Source organism: Corylus avellana, chromosome ca8 (genome assembly GCF_901000735.1).
Source record: "Corylus avellana chromosome ca8, CavTom2PMs-1.0".
Taxonomy (NCBI): domain Eukaryota; kingdom Viridiplantae; phylum Streptophyta; class Magnoliopsida; order Fagales; family Betulaceae; genus Corylus; species Corylus avellana.
This window is the reverse complement of record NC_081548.1, coordinates 24,492,861-24,518,489: the sequence shown is the minus strand read 5'-3', so window position 1 is coordinate 24,518,489 and position 25,629 is coordinate 24,492,861. Positions and strand designations below refer to the sequence as shown.

The window sequence follows — 25,629 nt, the reverse complement described above, 5'->3', positions numbered from 1 at the left end:
CATGTAAAATTCATCTATGCTGCAAGATATTTGGTTTCAATTGATGACATATTTTGTATTGTGCTACATGTAGTTTAATTTGAGCGAAACGAAATTTATTTTATTCTAAACATTATTTAATGAAGGAAATGTTTGTTTTAAGTTCATGCAAATTACGACTTTAATTACTGCTTTAGGGTGTCATTAAAGTGACTTCTCATTTTTCTATTTATTTTCCTCTAAAATCTCAATATTTTGGAATTAAATTATTTGTAATTATAATTTGAACCTTAATTAAAGAGTATTGATTTCCTCAAAAAAAAAAAAAAAAAAGAGTATTGAATTATCCTCTTTACTATAATTTGGGACCTTCAAAAGTTTTTTATTTGATTTTAATTTTTTATACAAGAAATTTAATTATACCCTGCATGCAAAATTAAATAAAACGAGAACCACCCATGCAAAAAACCTAAAAAAAAAAAAAAAAAATCAGAGAGAAGAGAGACGTTATTAGACAAACACCCAATCCCGCCACTCCTTCCCTTACAAAGTAGAAACAAAATACTCACTCACCCACGGTCGCTAATCTCAATCACTCGGCGTAAATACGCAATCAAATCGCACAATTAAGCCATTCCGGACACGAAGCTCCACTATTCATATTTTAGACCGTTATAATAAGAACCCAAATCGTTGGCTTCATTTGAATCTCCTCCTACTTTATAAACCCTTGGGGGTCTCAGAACTCTCCGTCACCGTGAACTACACGTGGCGCTCATGGGCTGCGGCAACTCGAAGCTCGACGACCTCCCGGCGGTGACGCTATGCCGTGACCGCTGCAATTTCCTCGAGGAGGCGCTCCGCCAAAGCCACTCCCTCGCCGACGCTCACGTGGCCTACATGCAGTCGCTCAGGTCGCTGGGCCCCACTCTCCACCGTTTCTTTACCCAGATCACTGACCACGATTCTGCTTCTGATCAACCCCAACCTTCGCAACCTTCTCCGCCACACGATCACTCCCGTTCCGTTTCACATTCAAATTCAAATTCAAATTCAAATTCTGATTCGGAACCAGAGGGCACAGAGAAAGAAATCGATTACTTCGGTCGAATCCACCGCAACTACCAAATCATAGCACCTTCGCCACCGCCTCCGAGCAACTCGGCCTGGGATTTCTTGAATTTCTTCGACACTTACGAGCGGTACGAACCGCTATTCGACAACAGAGAGGAAGTCCCTGACTTCGAGCCCGACGTGGTGAAGAAGAAATCCAAGGGACGCCAAAAACCCAAAGATGCGGCGAAGAACGTCGTCGTTCGGGAGAAAGATCGGTCCGAGACCCCGATTTGCACGCGAGGTGTCTCCGAAGCAATGAGAGAAATTCAGGCTCTGTTCGATAAAGCTTCGGAATCTGGCAATGATGTTTTGAAGTTGATCGAGGTCCGAATATTACGCTCTCATCAGAAAATTGCCGTTAATCAAGGTTTTTGTTTTTTTTTTTTTTTTTTCAATTTACTAATTTTATTGTAATATCTTTTTTTTTAGTATAATTCATAAAATGTAAGTATGGTGGCTCTTTGTGAAGCAGTTTCTTGCAAGGTTTTTCATGCTATTGCTCCGTCTTTGCCACGAAGAGATGTGGAGAAACCGTCACCGTTGGTTATGAAGATCAGTCCTGATAACGAAGATATGGGCTTGAGTTCTGGGAATATCTCTTCTATTTTGGAAAAGCTGTGCATGTGGGAGAAGAAGCTCTATGATGAAGTCAAGGTACGCATTTGATTGCCCAATGGCCAATACAGTCGTTTAAATAATAGTCAACTCGAAATTTGTTCTGAATTATTAATACAATGGAATTATGTCATTTATTCCAATAATTGTGTATTTTTTTCTTTTCTAAATTGATAATTTAGCTGCACAAACCCAATTGTTTTTTTTTTTTTTAAAAAAAAAAAATGAATTTCCTACTCCAATTCACTTCTTTGAGCATGAAAAATGTTAATTATGTTATTGGGTGAAGGGAAAACAACATCTTATAGAGTGTATTACATAAAAACGTAATTTTGAAGGAATTTTTAAAATTTTGGAGGGCAGGGGCTCTAGTTCTGCCCAGGCTAAGAAGCAATTACTAAGTAGTGGCGATATTACCTATTTCCAACCTCATCTATATTTTATAGTATTGATTAAATGATTAAATTTATTTCTTCCTACTTGCTTAAGCTTTTGGAATAAGTGGTAATTTAACTTAGTATTCAAGACATAAATCTTGAATTCGAACTTTGACTTTGTCAATTCACCTCATTTAAATTAAATATTTCACAGGTTAAATCTCGTTTATTAAAACAGAATTTGAGCGTACACGTGAGAGGGAGTGTTAGTATTGATTAAAATCATGCATGAGGCATTACGATTAATTCTCTTTACTTATCAAAAAAAGAACAGAACAAGGATAACAATAAGAGCCAAGTCTTAACAATAAGAACAGAACAAGGAATTTTCATTTGGTTGGTGATTATCTATAGGAGTCTGATATACTAGAAATTGTTTCTAATCTGTTTATAGAAAATGTTGTGATTTTATTTCTGCCATCTTGCATCCTTTGTCTATGGTATTGCATGGATGAGTTGTTTTGTTACTAGTTGGAAGTGTATTCATTATTTTGCAGGCTGAGGAAAAATTGCGTACAATTCATGAGAAGAAGTGCAAGCAGCTGAAACATATGGATGAAAAAAGGGCTGATGCTTATAAAATCGACTCCACTCGATCATTAATCTGGAGTTTATCGACTAAAATGAAAATTTCAATTCAGGTTATTGACAGGATTTCAATTACAATAAACAAGTTGAGGGATGAAGAGTTTTTGCAGCAGATCAATAAATTAATTCTGGGGTAGGTGATTATTCCAACTTTGCAGGAGAACATAGCTTCTTACCTCAAACCCTTCTTTATTTGGTTGAGGTTTTGTGGGATTGCTAATCCACTGTACCATATGAGTGAAATTTTATTTCTGATGATATCTTTGTTTGATGCTTTTATCTGTGGTGGCTAACCCTCATCTATTTCTTGTTTCAGGTTAGTTGGAATGTGGAAAGCCATGCTAGAGTGTCACAGGTGTCAGTGCCAAGCATTTGGAGAAGGCAAAGGTTTAGATGGCATTACATCCAATGGGAAGTTTAGTTATGCTCATCTTGAAGCAGCCATTGAACTCAAGTTTGAGCTTCAAAACTGGAGCCTCAGATTCTTCAATTGGATTTTCACCCAAAAGGCACAAGTCAAAGCCTTAAATGGTTGGCTTTTGAGATGTCTGCTATACGAACCTGAAGAAACACTCGACGGCATAGAGCCCTTCTCCCCTGGTAGGATTGGTGCACCCACTGTGTTTGTAATCTGTAACCGGTGGTCACAAGCAATGGATAGAGTCTCAGAGAAGGAAGTGATTGAAGCTATGCAGGGATTTTTTGTGAGCTTAAATCAACTCTTGGAACCACATATTGTAGATTTGCACCAAAGGGCAGCTGGAGACAAGGATATGGAGAGAAAAATTAAAGTCTTGGAGATGGAGGAGCAAAGGATACAAAAGATGGTGCAGGCTCAAGAGAAAAAAATGGGTCCAGTCCTGCCTCGGAGTGAGACTCCCAATACAAATAGTCTGATGTCAGGCCTAAAACAAATTTTTGCGGCCATGGATAGGTTCACAGCTAATTCTGTGCAAGCTTATGAGGAGCTTTGTGTACACATTGAAGAAGACAGGCAAGTTTGAGAGCGCAGTTTAGGTTCATAAATTGTTACAGAAAAGGTAATTTTTTGGTAATTTTTTTTTTCTTTCTTTCTTATGCTTATCTATTGGTAATCATGATTTTCCAGCTTGATTATCTCTAGAGAAAATCTGTGGTACATTTTGGCTTGCTTCTCTGTACAATGTTGTTAGTTGATTGGTGGTGAAACTTTCTTGTGCTGAAGTCAATGAGGCTGATTCTATTGCCTATTAATCTCTTTAATTTAAGGGTGTGAATATTGACCTCCAATCCCTATCTTTCTCTTCGTTGTCCCATTTCTTTCTTTGTTCCTCAGCAGCCTTTGCAGCTCTGAGGAAGAAAAAAAAAACCTTGATGAGAGAAGGTATGCTTGATTGGGATTTTGTTTGTCAGTGACCTTGTTGGTTTGGTGGGAATGAGAATATGATATTAACTTCAGAGCTTGACCTTTTAGGCAGTAGGATCTTGAGCTTTCCCATTGTATCAAATGTAGAAGCCAATTTAGATTTTGGTGCCTACGTATGTACCTTTCAAGCTTGTCCTCATAGTCGTATGTGTATATAGCGAGACCATAAAGAAAAAAGAAATCCAAACACATGTTAAATTCCATGGAACATATCAACTTGGGAACCTTCTACTTACACCCCTTTCACTCATTTCTTGCTTAAATTTTCTGAAACTCTGGTCCACAATATGTCCAAAGTTCAATTAATCCAGTAGACAAGGATGAGGAAAGGAGGTGGTACCCTAGGTGGGTTAGAAATGTGTCAAGCCAAATTGAAAAAGACGTGGTAGACATATTGTATAAATGGCAGCCTAGAGAGGGTCAATGAACATTAGCTTCTATTAATTAACATTAAAAATAAAAATAAAAAAAATAAATTAGAAGCACATGTTACTTTGATTTGGATCATTGGATTGACGTCGGGGGTCCTTTGACTCCCTTGTTTCTTCCGTATTCAGTAGGATGATAATGTTATAGATAATTATCGACTTCTTCTTGAAATAAAATAAATAAAAAGAGATAAGTTGAAAAGGAATTTGGCTTTTATTGTGAATTTAAATGTTTATTTTTTTCTTTGACACTGACAAACTGGTTAGTGGTCACCGTGGAATCCAAGCTTGCTGTCAATATTCCGAATGCAAAGCTTTCAAAAGTGCTGGCCTTTGCTGGTGCAGAAGATCATTGGACAGCTGTAGGTCACGAGGAAACTCTCAATTGCTTCAATTAAAACTACGGAGAATATATAACCACGGGTACAGACTGCGCCTCAATTTCCTCGACATGTTCTAAATTCAATAATCATGGAAGAGTACCTAAAAATGCCTCTCTACAATTTTGCAATTAAAATATTTACGCTTCATACTATTTTCACAATTAGGTTAGATGCTGCTCTTGTTAAGTAATATTTTTAACGTAAATTGTTTCTATATATTAAACATATGGACAATTGAAAATACAAAATGGTCGGAAGTCCCTGCATAATAGCATAAAAGTAAGTAAAGAAGTGTGCCGGTGTGAGCTAATAAGTGATGATTCTTGTTGATGCAATTTTTGGTCCAAGATGTTGCTAGGCTGCGATATTTCCTTATGATCAAGCTTTGAGTTGGATTTTTGTACGTCGATAGTATTCTTGCAAAATAAGAACACAATCAGAGGGTCTTCGGTTGGGGCCGAAGACTCTCCGATGCTTAAGTTAGCATCTTGTGTGTGGATAAAAATATATAATGATAATATGCCTATAATATCCGATAATTTGTATGTGTAAAATGAGATATATGAAAGGGAGTGAGAGAGGCTATGGAGAAATAAGAGTCTCCTCAAGAGAGGGAGACGTGAGAGAGAGTCCTGGAGAAAAGTCTCCCTTTCTTCCTTTATAAACATATGGTGACATGTGTCACCATATGAATGGACATTGTCAAAATAGTAAATAAATATAAATAGATGGGCATATTTTAATCCTAACAACTTTGATGCTTACGTTAGTAAAGTGTTTAGAAAATAAACTTACGAATGAACTAGACAGAGTTTTGGAGAGAATCCAAGGTCCATTTTACATGGTTGTGGGTCGCCTTTTATAGTGACTTACCCTCAACAGTTTTTCGTTGGTTTTTACACAACCTTTCTTTCTTGGATGATTCATGTGGTACGCGCCGTTCGGGAGTGGTACGAGAGAGCATTATGTGCTTTAATTATTTGGTGAACTCGGATCAATTGGTCAATGTTTGAGCTATATGGGCTTGATATTTCAGTCATGTGGGCTTGCTATAAAGAAAAATCTCCTAAACTACATAGGCTTTTTACTTAGCCTCCTCGTTAGACTTTTTCTTTGCTAAATATGACAAAAAAATAGACAAAATAACAATAATATCCATGCATTAATTTTTCCGTAATTCATTCTCTTCGGAATATTAATGTCTAGAGACCCACGGTCTAATCACGGGTCTCCTCCAGACTTACAGCTTGGGTCTAAGTTTCCTTCAGACCCACTGCTCCGAGCTTGGATGTGAATTTTCATAGCCAAGACAAGTTTTTTTTTATTTATTTTTTAATCTAATAATATACTTGTATTTTCACACAAACTATAGGAGTATAATAGACATTTTTTGTCGAATTGAACATAAAATACTAATGGTAGGGGCTATGTGAAAGGGCTAAGTAGTTTTAAGAGTCGATTAAAACTTTTTAAAGTTAATTTGAAGATAATAATTGTAAGGAGCTAGTGGTTCATTTTGTTAATGCTTTTTAGATTGTATTTAAAAAAAAAAAAAAAGTTGTCACGTGACAAAAGTTGAAAACAATCTTGAATATTTTATATTTTAGATGGGTTGTTAATATTTTTGTTTTAAAAACAAAAATAAAACAAAAAGGAAAATGAAATAGGGAAAACAAACGAAGCCTCCGTATCTTTTCTCTATCATCTCCTTGGGTTTAATGTGAACTCTATATAACGTGAGATTTGAGGCGTGGAAGAGAACGAAAAAATGAAAGAAAGCTGATGATTTCGGCATAATTAAAAAGCTCTGTCGCTTCAATAAATGAAGCTGTAGTAAATAATGGGTGACAACGAATTAATTAATTTAATGGATTGCGTATGAGACCAGTCTAAAATAAATGCGTAGATCTGAAGGACAAGACGTAGAAGGACTCACGCCTCGTTGAAAAGAAAAAAAACATGCCATTTTCTCGTTCAACTCGTGCTCCACACGCTGCGCGTTTCACAAAGCCGACAACCGCGCGGTCTTTTGGATTTTATCAGACTCTTTGTTTTTTTCCCGTTTGCCAAAAAACGGGGGGGAAAATTGGAAATTGATATAATTATATATTGTCGGTTCATTTGAGTCTGAGGTTTCCTTTTTTGTTTTTGTTTTTATTTTTTATTTTTTTGTTAAAAGTTTAGTTTTAAATAAAATCGCAGAAATCAAATATTTAGTTCAAGAGTACGCTTTTCTTTTCTTTTCTTTCTTTTTTTTTTCAAAAAATAAAACATTGAAAATTGTATGTTTTTAAATTGCATGCTAAGGGTTTGTTTTTAAAGGCCAACCTCCATTTTTTAAGGCCAAACCATTATTTATCAAACGTTTAACCGAGTTTTTAAAAATAGTATTTTTAAATCACACGTTTTTTTTTTATTTTTTAAATCTCACATTTTAAAACCGCGTACCAAACGAATCAATCGTATATGTGTTGTAAAATAGTAAATATGTAATCATATTGGTTAAATTTTTCAAAAATGACATAATACCACATATGTCATTAAATGCACTAAAATAAAATTTGAATCTTAAAATAGATCTTCATCATTTTACTTGAAATAGATAAAATCTTAATCCAAAGATGCATGAGTTTTACTGATTTTAAGAGTTATATATATATAAAGAGCTCGACAGTTGAACGTTCACTCATTTTTATAATGGTTGTTTTGCCTCCTTAACACAAAAGCATTGCTTAACTGTCTGACAAATCTCACATTGTGCTTTTCACATTCTTAACAGAGTACCAGTTATCATCCCATCTCGATACACTCACTGCATGATTACCTCTTTGCAATAGTAACGCATTTGCCTCCATAATCGCATCACAACATAAAACAAGACACGACATGAAACGTGATTCATTATGGTTGGTGACCAAACACAACACATAATGAGACTACTATCCCATAATGGGAGAACACCTAGTAGGGCCCATGCAGAGGAATAGAACCTAAGACGTGAAGAAAATAAGATATCGAGAGGTGTGAAACTATTTCGTTCATATTGTCACGCGCATAATTATCATCTAAGTTTTTTCTATACTTATTTATTTAGAAATAATTAAGCATCAATATTTTCTCATCGGTTCATTTGATAAGATCACTCGTGTTTGCTCATTTTTATGTAGGTTCCATTGGCTTGGAATATGGTGTTTGATTAACTGGTCCTTCAAGATGCATGCTATAATAAAAAGATTAATCTTATACTAAAGATAATTATTGTATTGAGTGATCAGTTTAAGTCCAAAATTCACCCTTTTTCTCTCTAATAAACAACTACAAGTGGTAATCGAAAACAAAGAAAAAAAAAAGACATAAAAAAAAAAGTTATAAAAGGTTGATCTTATAATAAAAGAGAATGCATGTGTAGGCACTTCTCTATTTGGTATTTTATAATTAATCATTAAAAGTTTGTAAGAATAGTATGAAAAGGATTAAATTAATTATTTTTTGTCAATTGAAAATTTCAATATAATTAAAATAAATAATTATTAATTCAAACCCTGATTCAAGGTTTTATAGACAAATGAATATTTGTCAAGTCTAAAATCTCCCTTTACCGCAAGAAGAAAAACAAAGAGAGGGGAAATGCGAAAAATACAAGGACGAAAACACCGCGAAAAGTAGGACGAGACGTTGACAAGAGAAAGACGAAAGTGCCCTCGACAATATAAAATGGACAGTTCAATGGCAAGACGAAACAAAGAGAGAGAGAGGTTTTGTCAGTGCAGGGATGAAAGAGAAAAATTAACGCAAATGAGAAGACAAAGATTACTGCACCTCTTCACTGCATAGATCCCTCTCTCTCTCTGTCTGGCTCTCTGTCACACGGTTTGTTAGTCGGTCAGAGACTCTCAGAAACCCCCTCTCTATCTCTCTCTCTCTCTCTCGCTCGCTCTCGTATGGTTTTTCGCTGATAGCAAAGGTGGAGGTGTTGGGGGACCGAGTCAACTCGACTGAGTTATGGGCTGTTGCGAATCGTCCTTATTGAAAGGACGGCGTCCAGAAGACGACAAGAACCGATACCACCGCCATAACTACAAAGACAACAGCCTGCTCGCCGTTCCTTCCACGACAAACGGCACAGAAGCCGCAGCAGCAGTCGCCGCGGGGCCCGGGGGAGTGCCGGGATTCGCGGAGTTCTCGTTAGCCGACCTGAGGGCCGCCACCAACAACTTCAGTCCCGACCACATCGTCTCCGAGAGCGGCGAGAAGGCTCCCAATGTCGTCTACAAGGGCCGCCTCCAAAACCACAACCAACGCCGCTGGATCGCTGTTAAAAAGTTCACCAAGCTCGCTTGGCCCGACCCCAAGCAGTTCGTCGTAATTACTTCTCGTTTCCTTTCTTTTCTTATTTTTACCCTTCTTCAATTTTACTTTCTAGGGTTTCTAGTTTACTAAATTATTTATTTATTTTTGGTTAGGAGGAAGCTTCGGGGGTTGGGAAGCTGAGGCACACGAGGCTTGCGAATTTGATTGGGTATTGCTGCGACGGCGACGAGAGGCTGCTTGTTGCGGAGTTCATGCCCAACGATACTCTAGCGAAGCATCTATTCCACTGTATGGTTCTCTAATTCCTCTAATTCCTGGATTCTACTTTTGCAAATTTAGGATTTTCGTTAAATAATTTAAATCAAGAAATGAATAGCTTTGGACTATATGGTAGCGAATTGATGAGAGGAGTTTGACTTCCATTGCATTGGAAACAGCCTAGGCCTACCACGATTGATAAGTTTGGTTGAGAAAGTAGGAAAATACTCGGGCACCACAACTTTTCCTGCAACCCCTTACAAACTTACATGTGTTCAAATTTTATGGAAATGAGGGTAGCCCACATTTTCTGGTTGACGTGGCAAGTTCTATGTGACTATCATGTTAATTTGTAAACGTGTCGAGTGCCATGTTACAGTTCGCTTTTTAGTGACTGATATGGTAAGCGCTACGTAGATGCTCACCCTAGTTTGTAAGGAGCTTATAACAACACTCGAGAGAGTAATGTGGGTTGTTTATTGTCAATGCTTAAAGAAAATCAATCGATTGATGTATTCGCTAGTGACGTCTTTAGTACATACTTATTCATCCTTTGCTGCTTTCCTGAAAAATATTTAAAGAAACTCAACTCTTATTTGTGGTCAATGATGGTAATCTTGCTCTATACCTCTGTCCTGTCACATTGAAGCAGATCACTTAATCTGGCCTAAGTTTTGATGTTATATTTACCACTTCCTTGACAGGGGAGAATCAGACAATTGAGTGGGCTATGCGTTTGAGGGTTGCTTTGTACATTGCTGAAGCATTAGATTATTGTAGTACCGAAGGCCGGCCGTTATACCATGACTTGAATGCATACCGGGTTCTCTTTGATGAGGTGATTTTAAAATTTTTCGTTTCTCAATTTTCAAATTTGAATATAATCTAGTGTGTATAAGAATTGAGATGTTTCTTTGATCAATGCCTTTAATTTGGCATAGATGGTTATTATGGTTCTGGTTGTGTTAAATTACTCGTTTGGAGAACACATGGTATTCTCAGGGAGCGTAAGTGTAATGTTGTGGATGGTTTTTGCAGAATGGTGATCCTCGACTTTCATGTTTTGGGTTGATGAAAAATAGTAGGGATGGAAAAAGTTACAGCACAAATCTTGCCTATACACCTCCAGAGTATCTAAGAAATGGTAGCTTCATACCTTCGGTTTCATTATGTGTGTTTTTTGCATCTATTTTTGCACTCATTTGGTGATATTCTCTATTCTAAATGTTGTGATATTGTGAGCTTTGTATTCTCTGATACACAAAATCACCTAGAAAATCCTTATGGGACAGATAATTTTGTATGTGATGAAGATCTCCGTTTGTTTTTCTTTTCACATCAACATATGAAATGTTAAGGAAAAGATAAACTTTGAAGCCCATGTATCTACTTGTTCTGCTGAAACAAAGAGACCTATGGCATCACCAAGAAGCCTTGTAGAATCTTTTAAATGAATGAGATCATTTAAGCCGCACCTCTAGATAAAAATATGAATTAATCCATTGTGTATAAGAGGGGGTTTGGTGCCGATCTATATATCCAAAGCCTGTTGTAGAGTCCATATATGGAGATTTGGTGAGTGAGTTTCCTGGCTCATAAAAATTTCATAAGATTCAGCTCTAGATGACATGACCGTTCACTAAATCTACAATGCCAATGTTACAGAGTTAACAGTGTGCAATAAGCAATTATTTAACATGGAACCGAGTTTCAAGTTTCTTTTGTCACTCTCATATTCCCATCTTCACCACAAGCTTTGTCAAGACATATACCTACCTTAAGAATTTATGCTTGGCATCTTGCTATTTCTAATATATAAGGCATTGATGTGTCTTTTGAAGATTTTATTGTTTTAAATATTGTTATTGCCAAATGATTGGGGATAATTTAGGGAAGAAAACTCAAGCTAAGAGTATGACATGGGTACCATGTGAAACTTAGAATCTAAGGATCCATGAAGTGTTGCCTGCCCTGACACGTTTAAGAAGATCACATGATGTACTATTTACTTGTGTAGGGTTTAGAAGGACTGTGATGCTTAATTGCTTTGCTGATGTTATCCATTTTCTCTGCAAGGTATTTATGTTGTATGAAAATTGTTGTTGGCATGTATGACTACTTTTTGAGTCATGCTTCCTGTAATAATGTAATAATTTTATGCTGTAGGAAGGGTGACTCCGGAAAGTGTTATCTTCAGCTTTGGGACTGTCCTCTTGGATCTTCTCAGTGGAAAGCACATCCCTCCAAGTCATGTAAGTATTTTATGATATCATGTAATGAATCTATGATGTCATAGTTGTAGTATAGTGCTGCCACCAATCCAGCTATCCAATTTCAGGGCAGTCAAGTCCAAAATGGAAGTTCTCAAAAAATGACAGAAAAAGTACTCTATTTAAAAATAATTTTTTTTTTTTTTTTTTTTAAAAAAAAAACCCTTTTACTCTACAAGATAACTTTGCAAGCTGCATGGTTTGAATGGAATATATATACAACTTTTCCTGCTAAGTTGTGGAGCTGCATGCTTTCTCTATAGGCTTGTATAAATTATTGTGAACAAGACAGATAACTTTTCCTGCAATGCTCGAACTTTGTGAATTGGCTATCATTTGTCATAAAATGGAATATATATGAGCGATTGTTTTTTCTTTTCGATTTTTTTGGTGTCCTTTCCAATATGTTGTCTTCTTTGTGTCTATATTTGGATTACTTAGCTTCTAAACTTGCATAATCTGCTACGGTTATGTTGAAGAAGGCTGATATTGGATATCAGATCCTCCAAAGTCAATTATGCTTAGATATTTTAGATCAATGTTATGATGCTTTTGATTATTTGTTTTATTGTCCATAAACTTACCAGCTCTAGGAGGTTTGACAGTTTAAATTGCTTTCAAATGCTAATTTTTGATGGTAGCTGTTTAAGTTAAAGGACACATCATCTGTATCTGTCATAGAAGATGGCTAACTAGATAAATCAAACCATTCTACTTGTAGTCAAGCCATTAAACTTCCTAGAATTGGTCGTGCTTGTTCATTGCTTTTTGATGCTTTATCCACAGGTTAGTGAAAGGTTAATTTTAAGGGACTGAAATGACGAATGATTTGTTTCAGTTGATCTCAAGATAACATGTTCATTGATCGTATATAAGAATTTGGAGAAATCACATCCCTGATAATCACATCACTGGCTTTTACCCTGATAGCATCAAGGCAGATGTTGGCACAATTGTTGAAATTTTAATGATTGTTTCCAATTTTTCTTTTTCTACTTGGGAATTGTTTTGGAAATTTATTTTCATGACCTTTGATATACAATTGTGTTTCTAATGCGAGTATGCAGGCTCTTGATATGATACGGGGCAAAAACATTCTTCTTCTCATGGATTCACATTTGGAGGGCAACTTCTCCACTGAAGAGGCAACAGTGGTTTTTGATCTTGCCTCACGATGCTTGCAGTATGAACCTAGGGAGCGGCCCAATACTCAAGACCTTGTTGCAACACTTGCCCCACTACAAAATAAACCTGATGTAATATCTGCTATCTTTGCTATCTACCGTTCTGATGCATGCACTTATCTTTTTTACTTATTTTTATGTGCCCTTCTTTCTGATTATATTGTTATCTATTAAATAGTGAAGCTGATTTAATATGTAAAATCACAATGAAAACTGCTGAAGCACAAGTTGTTCTATCCTGCATATCTGATTTATATCTTGCCATGAGATACCATAATTTTTATGCCTAGCCAAATTGTTCATTCTACTCCTGGTTCTTTCAGATATAGCTAGAGCAATTTTGGTTGTAATGATGAATTTGCCCAGACAGTTTGTGCACTTAAAATTATATTTCAGGTTGCGGATTCTCTGCTTGCAGGTTCCATCTTATGTGATGCTGGGAATCCCAAAGCATGAGGATGCACCTCCTACTCCACAACACCCTCTTTCTCCAATGGGTGATGCGTGTTCAAGGATGGACCTCACAGCTATCCATCAGATCTTGGTCATGACACACTACAAAGATGATGAAGGAACCAATGAGGTAACTGAATTGTACCCATGCAAGCTTGTATATCTTTTATCTAATATTATTCTAACGTCTGTTTCTTGACATTGATTGGTTTAGTTGTCTTTCCAAGAATGGACCCAGCAAATGAGGGATATGTTGGAGGCAAGAAAGCGTGGGGACTTGGCATTTCGTGACAGAGATTTTAAAACTGCAATAGACTGTTATTCCCAGGTATTGTTGATTGTAGATTGAGATAAACCACTTTCATAAAAAGACTTTTCCATACCATAATGTGCTAGGTCTTCCATACTTTCCCCTATGTAGAACTTGATAAGTATTCCACCACATTATAAGGTTCAAAGGGCGTGAACTTAACATGTTGGATTTTTGAGATCTTAATTGTCATAATTTGAATTTTTTTTTTTATCACGGTTTGAACAAATCAAAGAAAAAACCAATGGTATTGCATTTTGATGCTCAAAGTGTTTGGTTGTTTTCATTCTGTTTCTACGTGCAGTTCATAGATGTAGGAACGATGGTTTCTCCAACAGTGTATGCACGACGAAGTCTTTGCCATCTCATGTGCGATCTACCGGATGCTGCCCTCCGAGATGCAATGCAAGCACAATGTGTCTACCCTGACTGGTCCACTGCATTTTACATGCAGGCCGTTGCCCTTGCCAAGCTGGATATGCACAAGGATGCAGCTGACATGTTGAGTGAGGCTGCTGGACTTGAAGAAAAAAAGCAACGAGGTGGGAGAGGGTCTTGAGAAGCAAACCTGTATTTATTCCTTGATACAATTGGCTTCCAATTAAAATTGTTGTTATTGTTGTTGTAACAAAACATATGGGGTTTCTGTATAATGGAAATTGGGAATGTGGTTTTCTGTCTAAAAGTGTAGCATAGAGAGCTCGAGAAACTTGATCTCTTCTGCATCAAGTGTTTTGCTATTTTTTATAAACTAAATGAAATAATTAATTGGTTCTTAATGTATACATGCGTATATGAAATTTTATAGTACAACAAGAAGCTGACGCTTGAGAGTGGAATCAAGCAACAAATAACTCAGCTTTTCCATCAATAAAGAGACTCATGAACTCCTCCCCATCAACAGTTTCTTTCTCTATGAGTAGCTGAGCAAGCTTGTGAAGGATGTCAATGTGGGTTGTCATGATATGTTTGGCCCTTGAATATGCTGTCTCTACCAGTTCCCTGACCTCTGCATCCACTACATCAGCGGTTGCCATGGAGTAATCTTTCTGGGATGACATCTGTTTCATAGAATGCACATGTCAGGTATTTAATTACATCTCTTGGTTATGTGCAGGAACGAGTACATCATTCAGCAATTCCAACAGCAAAGAGTAATGCTGTATATACCTTTTGCACTTCCTGATGTAGCTTTTAAAATTAACATTGAATTTTGAATGAATTACTTTGAATTTTAATATAATTATGATTTTAAAAGCCACACAAAAAAGTGACTGTGTAGCATTTCTTGACAGTTAATGTGAGAGTTTATAAGGCCCACTTGCCCGAGCAAGTCTTGAATAGCCTACCCACTTGTTGGGGGCAAGTTAGGGACTCTCACATTTGTTCTCCGGACTAACAATCCAAACAGCAAACTGTTGGATATCTAGATCCCATTCGTAAATATCATGAAATTTCAGGAAGCCTGAATAGTAAAAGCATGTCTCAAGTCCGTTACACCCTTACCTGTTGACCCAAGAACGGATTTCCACCAGGTCCACCAATGGCAACTTGTCCGATTTTTTTGCTGAACCCAAATCTTTCCACCATCTGCCTTGCCACTCGTGAAACTTGCATGAAGTCGTTTGATGCTCCTGTGGTCACATTCTCCGCGCCAAAAATGACCTCTTCAGCAACTCTGCAATTGAAACACGGAAAGAGAAGGAAATTGTTAATCTAGTAGTGGCCAGAAAGCTTACTTCAAATCCAGCTCCATTCGAATTTTAGACTCGGAACATTTAAAATCTATAACTCAGAAAGCTCTAATAGAAATCTACATGTTCTTCAATAACATTTGAAAAGGGAAGATATCTTCAGCATTGCTCTAGTTACCTTCCACCAAGGGCAACAGCCATCTGATTCTCCAGGTAGCTTCTACTGTACAGTCCAGACTCAAGCCTCTCTTCACTTGGAGCAAAAAAGGTAAGGCCACCGGCTTGGCCACGAGGAATGATGGATATCTTGGCTACGGGATCATATTCAGGCATCAAAGCACCAACTAGAGCATGCCCGGCCTCTGCAAAAGTTAAGCGCGAAAACACGGTGAGCAACTGAAAATCAATGATAACGAAAGCTACACAAGTTGGTTGGCGATTCTTAGTTATATACCATGATAGGCAACTAGTTTCTTCTTCTCATCTGAGACTACAGCATTTTTCTTCTCTGGTCCAGCAATAATCCTCTCCAGTGCATCAGATATCTCATCTTTGCTTATTTCCTTGAGGTCACGCCTGGCTGCAAGAATAGCTGCTTCATTCATCAGATTCTGCAAATCAGCCCCTGTAAAACCTGGGGTTCTTCTCGCTATCTTATCAAAGTCCACATCTTTTGCGAGTGCCTTCCCTCTAGAATGCACCTATCAATAACAACAACATAGTCTTCTCACTTTTGGACTCTGCCAATTGAATGAACCAGATTACATTCGTAAAACAACTTATGCCATATGTTCGGAATTTGTCCCAAGTAACATACTGAACTATGGAATAGAAAAGAAATTAAAAGAAAAGGAATGCGGTAGCACGAAATGCCATTGTATTGTTAATATGTTTGATAATTCTTGTTCTAGAACAATGAGCTAAACGGCCCTCTTAAACTACATCTGCTTAGATATTACTCTTCACTTGAAAAACTAGAATGTTATCTACATTATATATGATATTTTTTTTAATCTTTATTTAATTGTGGTTCGGCCTGTGTTTTTTCCCCTTTCTTACTATTTTGAAAACCTAGATTCTTTCCACATTTCCAATCTGCAATATTTTTTTTTTCAAACAAAAATATTTTAACAAATGTGGTACAATCTAGATATAGATATCACTCCTACTTTTGTTAATCTGTGTTCTACAGTAGGATATTGGACATGCCACAAACAGATACAAGAATTGTGTAGGAATGAAACTAATTCAGCAGGGTTTGCATGTATGGGTCTAACCTGAAGGATCTTGACTCTGCCAGCAACATCAGGCCTGTCCACAGTGACTTGCCTATCGAACCTCCCGGGCCTCAACAACGCCGAATCGAGCACATCCGGCCGATTCGTTGCCGCCAACACGATCACTCCCGAATTCCCGGAAAACCCATCCATCTCTGTCAAGAGCTGGTTGATAGTTTGCTCCCTCTCATCATTCCCACCTCCAAGCCCCGCCCCTCTCTGCCTTCCCACCGCATCAATCTCATCTATGAACACAATGCACGGCGCTTTCGACTTGGCCTTCTCGAACAAGTCCCTCACTCTCGATGCCCCAACTCCCACAAACAATTCCACAAACTCTGAAGCCGCACACGAGAAGAACGGCACTCCGGCCTCGCCGGCCACCGCTCTGGCCAACAGGGTCTTCCCGGTACCGGGAGGTCCCACTAGCAAACACCCTTTTGGGATTTTAGCTCCGAGAGCCGTGTACTTATCTGGGTTCTTCAAGAAATCAACGACCTCTTGCAATTCAAGCTTTGCTTGGTCAGCCCCAGCCACATCGGCGAATGTAACGCCGGTTTCGGGGACTTCTTGGAACTTGGATTTTGATCTTCCAAAGTCCATTGGGCCGCCGAGCCCACCGGGCCCGCCGGGGCCGCCCTGGGCTCGCCTGAAGAGGAAGAAAAGTCCAGCGAAAGCGAGGAATGGGAACAGAAGGTTACCGATAAAGCTGAACAACCCGTTGCCCGAGTCGCCCTCCGAGACCGAGATATCCACGCCGTTCATTGCCAAGATGTCGATGAGGTCCGGGTCGTTGGGGACAATCACGCTGGCTCGGCGGCCATCGACAGCGGTGAGCTGAAGTCCAGAGCCGTCCTTGCTGAACCTGACTCTCTCAACTTTGCCCTTCTTCACCGCGTTCAGGAACTCGCTGTATCGCCATTGGGAACCTTCCGGGAGGTCAGAGGTTGTCTGGGTTTGGGGCTTCGGCGCTGTGAGGAGGATGTTTTGTGAGAAAGGTGAGGAATTTGAAGCGTCTGGTGTGGTGGGTTGGGCTTGGAGTACCGGTGGGGGTTGAGCTGGCGGCGTGGGATTGTCTAGTGCAAAGGCGTGTGGGGTGAGAGTGGAGAAGAGTAGCGCAGCCAAGGTGGCTTGAGATGGTAGAGATTTCAACGGCCCAGAATTGGGTTTTTTGTTGAGAATGCTCTGAGTAATTAAAGACTTTCTTTTGGAGAAGAGAGGGAAAAGAAGAGGAGATTTGGTGGTTTTGGGGGTTGGAGGAGAGAGCATGATTTTGGTTCCTAAGAAGTTTGAAGAGAGCAGAGGATTGGTGGTGGAAGCCATGGGCTTGATGAAGTTTCTTCTTCTTCTTCTTCTTCTTCTTGTGTGGTACGTCTCCTCTCTACCTCTATCTCTTTGATTTGAGGCTGGCTACTCACCCAATCCTAGAATGTTGGATTGCTTAAGCGTACAGTACAGGTAGCAAAATAAAATGATTAAGGAATTTAAAGGGGGATTATATAGTGTGTGAAATGTTTTGTATTCTGGCTTGCTAGATTTTGAGGGATGCCAAGGGATGCAACTTGCTCAAACCCATGCCATAGATTTGGATGGCGCTCCACCCGCAGCCACGTGTTCTGTGTTACATCCAGTTATTTCTTTTACTGATTTTTAAAGCATATTGATATCTAAAAAATATAAAAGAATAATTTTACATTTATTTTAAAACTAACTGGAGCAAATAAGAGGGAGTTATTTGTCTCGAGCAAATAAGTTTCGTATTTTAAGTTGTTCTGTGTTTGAGTAGGTGAGTTTTGTAGCTCTGTCGCTCGAATTTTTATGTTATCTACGTTAAGTAATATTGTACAAACAATTATCAATATACAATTAATGTCAATTAAATTATTTTAACACCTTCTAACCACAAAACGTCTCAAAAAGTTGTGATTAGTTGCTAGCTGCATGATTAGTGTGAAGTTTCTAGAGACAGCAGATCTATTAGACTATTAGCCTATTAGGCAGTTTCTAGTCCACAGGTAAAAGGCCTAAATTGAGTGGGCCTTTTTGAATTCTCTGGACCCTCGCCCTCGGCCTATCCCCACGTCTTTCTTATTAGCACACCCAAATAATTCCAACGATGCGGTGTAAAAGTCGTGAATTACTGATGCCCATCACATCAAATCATTGGGCTAAGATAGTAACCTTTTTTTTTTTAATTTTTTTAATTTTTTTTTAATTTTTTCAAAAAATATAAAATTAGTCGTTGTAATTTACCTGATTTACAATTAATTCCCTATGGTATCAAAATGAACTCAAAAGTCCCTGAGGTATGTCAAAAATATAATTTAGTCTCTACAATCAAATTCCGTTAACTAATTTAACAGATTCCTTTAGTATGACACTTACTTAAGTATGATAAGTATCACAATTATATTGGCTCTAATGTTTTACGTTATTAGAATCTGTTAAGTTAGTGAACGAAATTTGACTGTAGGGACTAAATTAGTTTTTTAGCATATCTTAGGGACCTTTAAGTTCATTTTGATACTACAAGGAGTTAATTGCAAATCAGGTAAACCGCAAGGACTGAATTTACATTTTCCCCCTTTGTTTTTTTCAAAATATTCGTATAAAAGGGAGAAAATTTTTCATTTGTTAAATGTTTTGAGAGGCACTTGATCTTTGTAATTAGTCTGCAGTTAGGATTAAGGCCTGTCATTGCAGTTTGCATCTTGCAGGAACAGTAGTAATAGACTCATAACGAATAGAAAATATGTTAATTACGTACCAATATCGAAGGAATTATGTTAATATTGTTATATTGTTACTTAAATATAATAATATTAAATTATGACCATTAAATAGAGAATTGCTGGAGAAAGAGAGAGGGAACAATACAACAGTGTGGAGCCAGGAGGAATAAGGTAAAAAGGAAAGATGATTTTTTTTTTTTTTCCTTTCCTCAAACAATCTAGCTACAAATTTTCTTTATTGACTAATGAGTCTCCTCCTTCCTCCTAGACTACACCAATTAAGTACAAAGTTTAAAGAGCAATACTACACATACTCTCACTCTTACACATTTATTCTAACACTTGCTTAATTACATGATTTTTAAAATTATTATTTAATTAAAATCTAATGAAGATTTTAAAGACCATATCAGTTTGAGTACGAAAGGTAGAATGTAAAAATAAGAATGTGTAACCGATAATCTATCTAATCAACGAGCAATATTTGTCTGTAAAGAAGTATTAAGTTCCACTTGTTCCGCTTCCCACTTGGCCTTAGCAACCACCCCATCATGCACGGGCACGTATTCCTAATCAAACAAAACAACCCACTTAACACTACAAACGTTTTGATGTACGTGTTATATATATATATTTTAAGTTATTTACTAAAGTATTTCTTCTAAAAAAAAAAAATGGAAATTAAAAACTCATGCCTCAAGCTTTTGAACAAGTTCTGTAGCGTTTGGAGCAGAGACGATTATATGACGCTGAGAAGGCTTGATAAAGCCGTCATCCACCGCTTTGTCTATGAATGAGAGGAGGTAGTTGTAGTACCCCTCCACATTAAGCAAACCCACCTAATTAATTCACACATATATATAAATTAAGTCAGGTTCTGGTTAATATCATAACTCTCTTTCAAATTTCGGCCGAGTTTTGCTTGTTTTTAGTGATCGAGGAAAATAAAAACTATAGTGAATATTGCCAAAATAAAGAGAATGAAGTTGCTTTACAGGCTTATCGTGGATTCCTAGCTGGGCCCACGTAATGACTTCCAATAACTCTTCCAAAGTTCCATATCCACCTAATCATGAACATATGTATATATTAATTAGTAATTTTTATAAATTGAGTTGACAGTTAAACTATAAATTATGAACCGTCACGCAATTTATAAAAAAAATTATAATAAAAAGGATAATATTAAAATGTTTTGTAATAATTTAATCCCCCATTATATTGTGGGGCAGCGAGAGAGACCTGGAAGGGCAATAAAACAGTCAGAGTAGCGGGCCATCTCAGCTTTCCTCTGGTGCATGTCGGCTACTGGCCTGACCTCTCCAACAGGTTCTCCAGTTATCTGCTCAGCCCAAAAAACCAGACAAACCATGAAAAAGATATTTGTAAATTAAGAAATATAGAAAAAAATCCCAGCTGAGTACGTACGTACGTACGGTACCTCTTTGCTCATCAAGGTCTTGGGGATGATTCTGTGAACAAAACCCATAATTTAAGAAGCTGTTAACAGAGAGAAAAAGAACATAAATAAACCCATAATTAGGACGAGAATGTCAGAGATTATACCCAAGAACATGCCTACCACCGCGGTGGACCTCCTGAGAAACTAAGCCCATTAATCCAATACTTCCTCCTCCATAAACAAGATCCAACCTCCTGGATACCTTCCTCAAGAAAAAGCTTCAAATTAATTCAAATATCCAAAGAGTAGGATATTGATTATAAGAAAATTGAAATTACCAGCTCTTGGCCTAGCTCCAGGGCAGCATCACGGTAGCAATTTCTCTTGCCAGTACTGCTCCCACAGAAAACGCAAACCCTTTGGAACCTGGATTTAGCTATCATCTTCTTCTCCTGCATCTCTCTGATCTCTCTCTCTCTCTCTATTGGTCTACTTGTTCAGTTAAATATGATAAAGATTCAGAGAATTACTTCTTGAGATTTTTCAAGTCGTGCTTCATAATATTTATAGACTCATCAGCAAATTAAAAGAGCTGGAGCTGGAGCTTGGCCGTCCCTGGAATTCTTTGGCCCCACGTAGACTTAGAATCTCGGAATCTTTTGCTCTACAAAATTCTCCAACCAGAAACGGCTTTCTCGCCTCTGTACGGTCCAGTTTACTTGGCCAAAAACTTCTTTTATTTTTTATTTTTTGTTCTCACTTAAAACTATTACATGGGAAATATTTACTATCAGACTATTGTGGATTAAATTTTTTATAACTCAAATACATGTCATATTAAATTACTAGTTATCTTAATTAATTATTTACCGTAACATTTTAAACCATCATGTTTTAAAACAGAGTCTTCGATGCATGGTTCTTTGCAAACCTACTCATTGAAGTGGATAAAATTCTGCCAGCTCATTTTCTTTGGGCAGAAATGATCAGCTACGGTGCTTTAGCCTGTTGGGATACTGTTTGGCCAATCGTACCTGCAGGCTGCAGTAGCGACGAAAGCGATAAATGGATGCCACTCTACTGTTTACAAAATAGTATATTTGACAAACACTACCTATGTTCTCATGAGAAGACAAATGAGATTTCATTTGAGAAGTAGAGCTTTTAAAATAATAATAATAATAATAATTTTAAGGTATTTTTTTTAAATATTTTTTTGTTATTTTTAGAATAAAAAAAATTTAAGAAGGTACTTTTGAAATTTCATACTAAATATTAGATTTTGCTTAACACAGCTTTTTAAGTCCTAAAAATATTTTTTAACTTTCTTAACATAATCTCAAACACGCTCTAATTAGCATTCATTGCTCTATAAATTACTGATCATGTGCCGAACTCAAGTTTTCTATAGAAGCATGCATGTTCATCCCAAGTGTTTATTGTTACAATACTGTATATTCGCAAGGATAAAATTTTCCTTTTAATTCGGTTGGAGTGGTCATTTAAATTCAGTTTATTAAATAGATATTTATTATTAAACTATTATTTTTTTTTTTTTTTTTTTTGAAGTTTAAACTATTATTTTTATGTTTGTTTCTTTTTAAAAACACGCAAGACTTAAAAATGTAATTAAAAATTACATAATCTAATTAAGGACATATGTTAACGTATATTACGTAATAGATTGAGATAGAAAAATTTTCTCAAACTCAATTTAAAGAAAACTTTATTCTATTTGCAATATTTCTAAAATTTGAGTGCAAGACGCCAAAAAAGGGAAAGAAATAAAGAAAAGTTATTTACATCTAGAAAAATTTGTTAAACTGATCCTTCATGTTTGAGCTTGACAGCTTGTGACAAATAGATTTTGAGTTTTAAAAGTGACTAAATACTCCATGGGTTTAAGTGTATTCAATTATTTAAGGAAAAAATGCAAAATTAGTCCTTGTGGTTTACCTGCTTTACAATTAACTCCCTATGGTATCAAAATGAACTCAAAAGTACTTGAGGTATGCCTAAAATATAATTTAGTCTCTACAATCAAATTTTGTCCACTAATTTAACAAATTTCCTTAGTATGACATTAACTTAAATAGGACAAGTATCATAATTATATTGGCTTTAATGTTTTACGCTATTAGAATTTGTTAAGTCAATTAACGAAATTTGATTGTAGGGACTTTTCTAGTATACCTCAGAGATATTTGAGTTCATTTTAATACCATAATGAATTAATTGTAAATCAGATAAACCAAAAAGATTGAATTTACATTTTTCCATTATTTAAAAAAAGAAAAACCTCTGAAAAGCATTAACGAATGGCAAAAATATATTTTTACCTAAAGTATCATTTAGGGTTAGCTCAACCCATAGGCAACTTGGGCGGTTGCCTAACGCCCCAATTAATAATTGTATAATATAAGTTTTTTTTCTTAAAAAAAAAATAATAATAATAAAAATAAAGGCTCCAATATGTTAAAAGGTTGATAAATAGTTTATAATTAAGGCCTCTGATTAATAATTGTAAAAGTTTTTTATTGAAAGGAAAATACTAGATGTTCTTTTAGTGTTCTCCTGTGTCCTCCAAATTGTGATGTGACTTATAAAATTATCATTGAATTTAAGATTATTATTATTGACTTTTAATCTATTGCTGATTTTAAAAGTCACATCACAATTGGGAGGATACCAAGAGAACACTAGAAGAACATATAACATTTCCCTTATTGAAAGCCCTCACTCATAGTAACAAAAATTACAATATTAGGGCCTTAAAAAATCAATAGACATTAAAATGAGAATTCATTGACACTAGACATGTTGTCATTCTATTTTTTTTCTTAAGAAATGCTATGGGTACTACTTTTTTTACTAAGAAATAGGTACTAAAATGATGTGTAACTTATTCATTGGTACCCATAACATTTCTTTTAATTAATTGTTTCTATCATTTCCAATTAATAAGTTTCACATTATTTTAGTACTCATCTCTTAATAAAAAATTTGGTACCCTTAACATTTATTTTTTCTCAAGTTTACAATTCATTTTCATAAAGAATGAACTTTCTATAAAAGTTAATAAATAAGGCCTCCAACATCATAAAATTTTTCATGTATATAAATTATTGGAATGTCCATTCTTTTACTTTTATATTTTTAAATTAATGAAAGTCCAACATGCATAACTTTTTATTCAAGCTGCCAAAATCTATTTTAATTAAATTGTCGGTAGAACATGAAAAGTTTGTCCCCAATATGCTCCAACGTCAATCTAATTAAATTGAATGTTGTGAATAATATAAAAAGCCTTGAATATAAAAATTTAATTAGTAATTTTACATACTAATAACTCACATAAACTTAATAATCGCCTGTAACTGAAAATGTAATCGAGCCGGCCCTAGTGAAATCGATTTTGCGTTGATCAAACTCATCCACGTGCAGTTATTTCATTGTTGTCGTATTTGCATAAATTTCTCCACAAACTTTTGCTCAGGCAACAAGAAGTACACTGTTGTATGTACCAAAGACAAAGTTTAGCTCCGTGGAAACGTCCCCATCGAGCGCAATATAGGTATGACAGGTGGCGGTCTCTGAGAGGTCAAGGCTTTGCTGTTGGAATTAGCCGCTTACACTTGGCTGAGCAGCTTTTTTCTCCACGTGACTCAGTTGTTATTGTTTTGGCTTTGTGTTCGTACTGAGTGTCATACCCGTCAGGACAACAAATTTGCAAAATAAATTGAAAGACAAAAGGGGTTGTGAGGCAGAGAATTAGAATGAAATACTTAATTTAATTGTTAAAGCTTTTTCTTTTTCTTTTTCAAAGTACAAATATTAACAAACAATTTAAAACAAAAAAACTCACAAAATACTTAAAAACTCTTTTTATCTTCATATTACATTAATAAAACATTTTTTTTTAAAAAAAAAAACTATAATGTACTTATCCGAAAAGCATTACCAAATGTAGTCAAAATAATCATGTAATATCAGAACTTTGAGAGAATTTTTGATCGAAGAATAAAGATAAGTTTTAATTTTCAACGGGAAATGGAACTTAGAAGATTTTGTGCGAGAGGAACAAATAGTTATTCCTAGGGAAAATTACACTTTATTTCTCAAAATTTGAGGCGATTTTCAATTTAACCTCCAATGTTTCAATTTTTACAATGCGCTCCACCAAACTTTCAAATTTTTGCAATTCAACCAATTTTATCCCAAAATTCTCCTATTACTCCTAATTTTAAATTTTTAAATTTTTTTTAAAAAATTAAAAAAAAAATCGGAGCCACCCTTTTGGCCATGGCCATTTTTGCAACCCTAATTTTTTTTTTTTTTTTTTTATATATTTTATATATAAAAAAAAAAATTATGGGCAATATAAAAATTTTGGGATAAAATTGGTCGAATTGACAAAATTTAGAAGTTTGAGGGAGTGTATTGCAAAAATTGAAACATTAGAAGTAGAATTGAAAATCACCTTAAACTTTGAGGGTGTAAAGTGTACTTTTCCCTTATTCCTAGTTTATTTCAATTCAAAATAAACGACACATAATTATCACCTACTTTTAAAATTTTTTAAAATAAAATAGAGAATAGAAAAATTGAATTGAATTATATATAGCCAATTACAACAAGAGAATTAATGTAAAATATTTCAAAATAAAATTAAATTATCCAAGGAAATAAATAAGTATATGAAACATCGTGCATACAAGAAAAATATCAGAATAATTTACTTTAATTTAATAGATTGTTGAGTTATAAGAAAACTTTGTTATTTACTA

The 25,629-nt window shown here is 35.9% G+C and overlaps 4 protein-coding genes across 4 annotated transcripts; 2 read left to right on the top strand and 2 right to left on the bottom strand.

Annotated features, from left to right (window-relative positions):
- Positions 1-575: 575 nt before the first annotated feature.
- On the top strand, positions 576-4,016 carry LOC132190601 (protein ALTERED PHOSPHATE STARVATION RESPONSE 1-like). Its single transcript, XM_059605638.1, has 4 exons — positions 576-1,462; positions 1,568-1,749; positions 2,645-2,868; positions 3,052-4,016. The coding sequence occupies exons 1-4, from the start codon at positions 757-759 to the stop codon at positions 3,737-3,739; spliced, it is 1,800 nt and encodes a 599-aa protein (XP_059461621.1). The 5' UTR covers positions 576-756; the 3' UTR covers positions 3,740-4,016.
- Positions 4,017-8,711: 4,695 nt separating this feature from the next.
- Positions 8,712-14,520, top strand: LOC132190020 (serine/threonine-protein kinase BSK1-like). Its single transcript, XM_059604896.1, has 9 exons — positions 8,712-9,313; positions 9,415-9,550; positions 10,225-10,358; positions 10,559-10,664; positions 11,687-11,772; positions 12,858-13,046; positions 13,393-13,557; positions 13,642-13,755; positions 14,042-14,520. The coding sequence occupies exons 1-9, from the start codon at positions 8,954-8,956 to the stop codon at positions 14,294-14,296; spliced, it is 1,545 nt and encodes a 514-aa protein (XP_059460879.1). The 5' UTR covers positions 8,712-8,953; the 3' UTR covers positions 14,297-14,520.
- LOC132190019 (ATP-dependent zinc metalloprotease FTSH, chloroplastic) lies at positions 14,454-18,218 on the bottom strand. Its single transcript, XM_059604895.1, has 5 exons — positions 16,709-18,218; positions 15,886-16,132; positions 15,610-15,793; positions 15,244-15,415; positions 14,454-14,798 (listed from the first exon to the last, which is right to left on the bottom strand). The coding sequence occupies exons 1-5, from the start codon at positions 18,029-18,031 to the stop codon at positions 14,577-14,579; spliced, it is 2,148 nt and encodes a 715-aa protein (XP_059460878.1). The 5' UTR covers positions 18,032-18,218; the 3' UTR covers positions 14,454-14,576.
- A 1,579-nt stretch (positions 18,219-19,797) lies between these two features.
- LOC132189952 (cytokinin riboside 5'-monophosphate phosphoribohydrolase LOG5-like) lies at positions 19,798-21,493 on the bottom strand. Its single transcript, XM_059604809.1, has 7 exons — positions 21,181-21,493; positions 21,007-21,104; positions 20,882-20,912; positions 20,683-20,782; positions 20,436-20,506; positions 20,136-20,279; positions 19,798-20,009 (listed from the first exon to the last, which is right to left on the bottom strand). The coding sequence occupies exons 1-7, from the start codon at positions 21,298-21,300 to the stop codon at positions 19,911-19,913; spliced, it is 663 nt and encodes a 220-aa protein (XP_059460792.1). The 5' UTR covers positions 21,301-21,493; the 3' UTR covers positions 19,798-19,910.
- Positions 21,494-25,629: the final 4,136 nt, after the last annotated feature.

Excerpts from the sequence above, each read along its gene's own strand:
- LOC132190601 (XM_059605638.1), top strand. The coding sequence starts at position 757 with ATGGGCTGCGGCAACTCGAAGCTCGACGACCTCCCGGCGGTGACGCTA. Across the intron at positions 1,463-1,567 it reads GAAAATTGCCGTTAATCAAG|TTTCTTGCAAGGTTTTTCAT; the intron begins GTTTTTGTTTTT and ends TTTGTGAAGCAG. Across the intron at positions 2,869-3,051 it reads ATCAATAAATTAATTCTGGG|GTTAGTTGGAATGTGGAAAG; the intron begins GTAGGTGATTAT and ends TTCTTGTTTCAG.
- LOC132190020 (XM_059604896.1), top strand. The coding sequence starts at position 8,954 with ATGGGCTGTTGCGAATCGTCCTTATTGAAAGGACGGCGTCCAGAAGAC. Across the intron at positions 10,665-11,686 it reads TCCAGAGTATCTAAGAAATG|GAAGGGTGACTCCGGAAAGT; the intron begins GTAGCTTCATAC and ends TTTATGCTGTAG. Across the intron at positions 11,773-12,857 it reads AGCACATCCCTCCAAGTCAT|GCTCTTGATATGATACGGGG; the intron begins GTAAGTATTTTA and ends GCGAGTATGCAG.
- LOC132190019 (XM_059604895.1), bottom strand. The coding sequence starts at position 18,031 with ATGGCTTCCACCACCAATCCTCTGCTCTCTTCAAACTTCTTAGGAACC. Across the intron at positions 16,133-16,708 it reads GCAGAGTCAAGATCCTTCAG|GTGCATTCTAGAGGGAAGGC; the intron begins GTTAGACCCATA and ends TGTTATTGATAG. Across the intron at positions 15,416-15,609 it reads GCTGTTGCCCTTGGTGGAAG|AGTTGCTGAAGAGGTCATTT; the intron begins GTAACTAGAGCA and ends TTTCAATTGCAG.
- LOC132189952 (XM_059604809.1), bottom strand. The coding sequence starts at position 21,300 with ATGCAGGAGAAGAAGATGATAGCTAAATCCAGGTTCCAAAGGGTTTGC. Across the intron at positions 20,783-20,881 it reads AGACCTTGATGAGCAAAGAG|ATAACTGGAGAACCTGTTGG; the intron begins GTACCGTACGTA and ends TGGGCTGAGCAG. Across the intron at positions 20,010-20,135 it reads AACTTGTTCAAAAGCTTGAG|GAATACGTGCCCGTGCATGA; the intron begins GCATGAGTTTTT and ends TTGTTTGATTAG.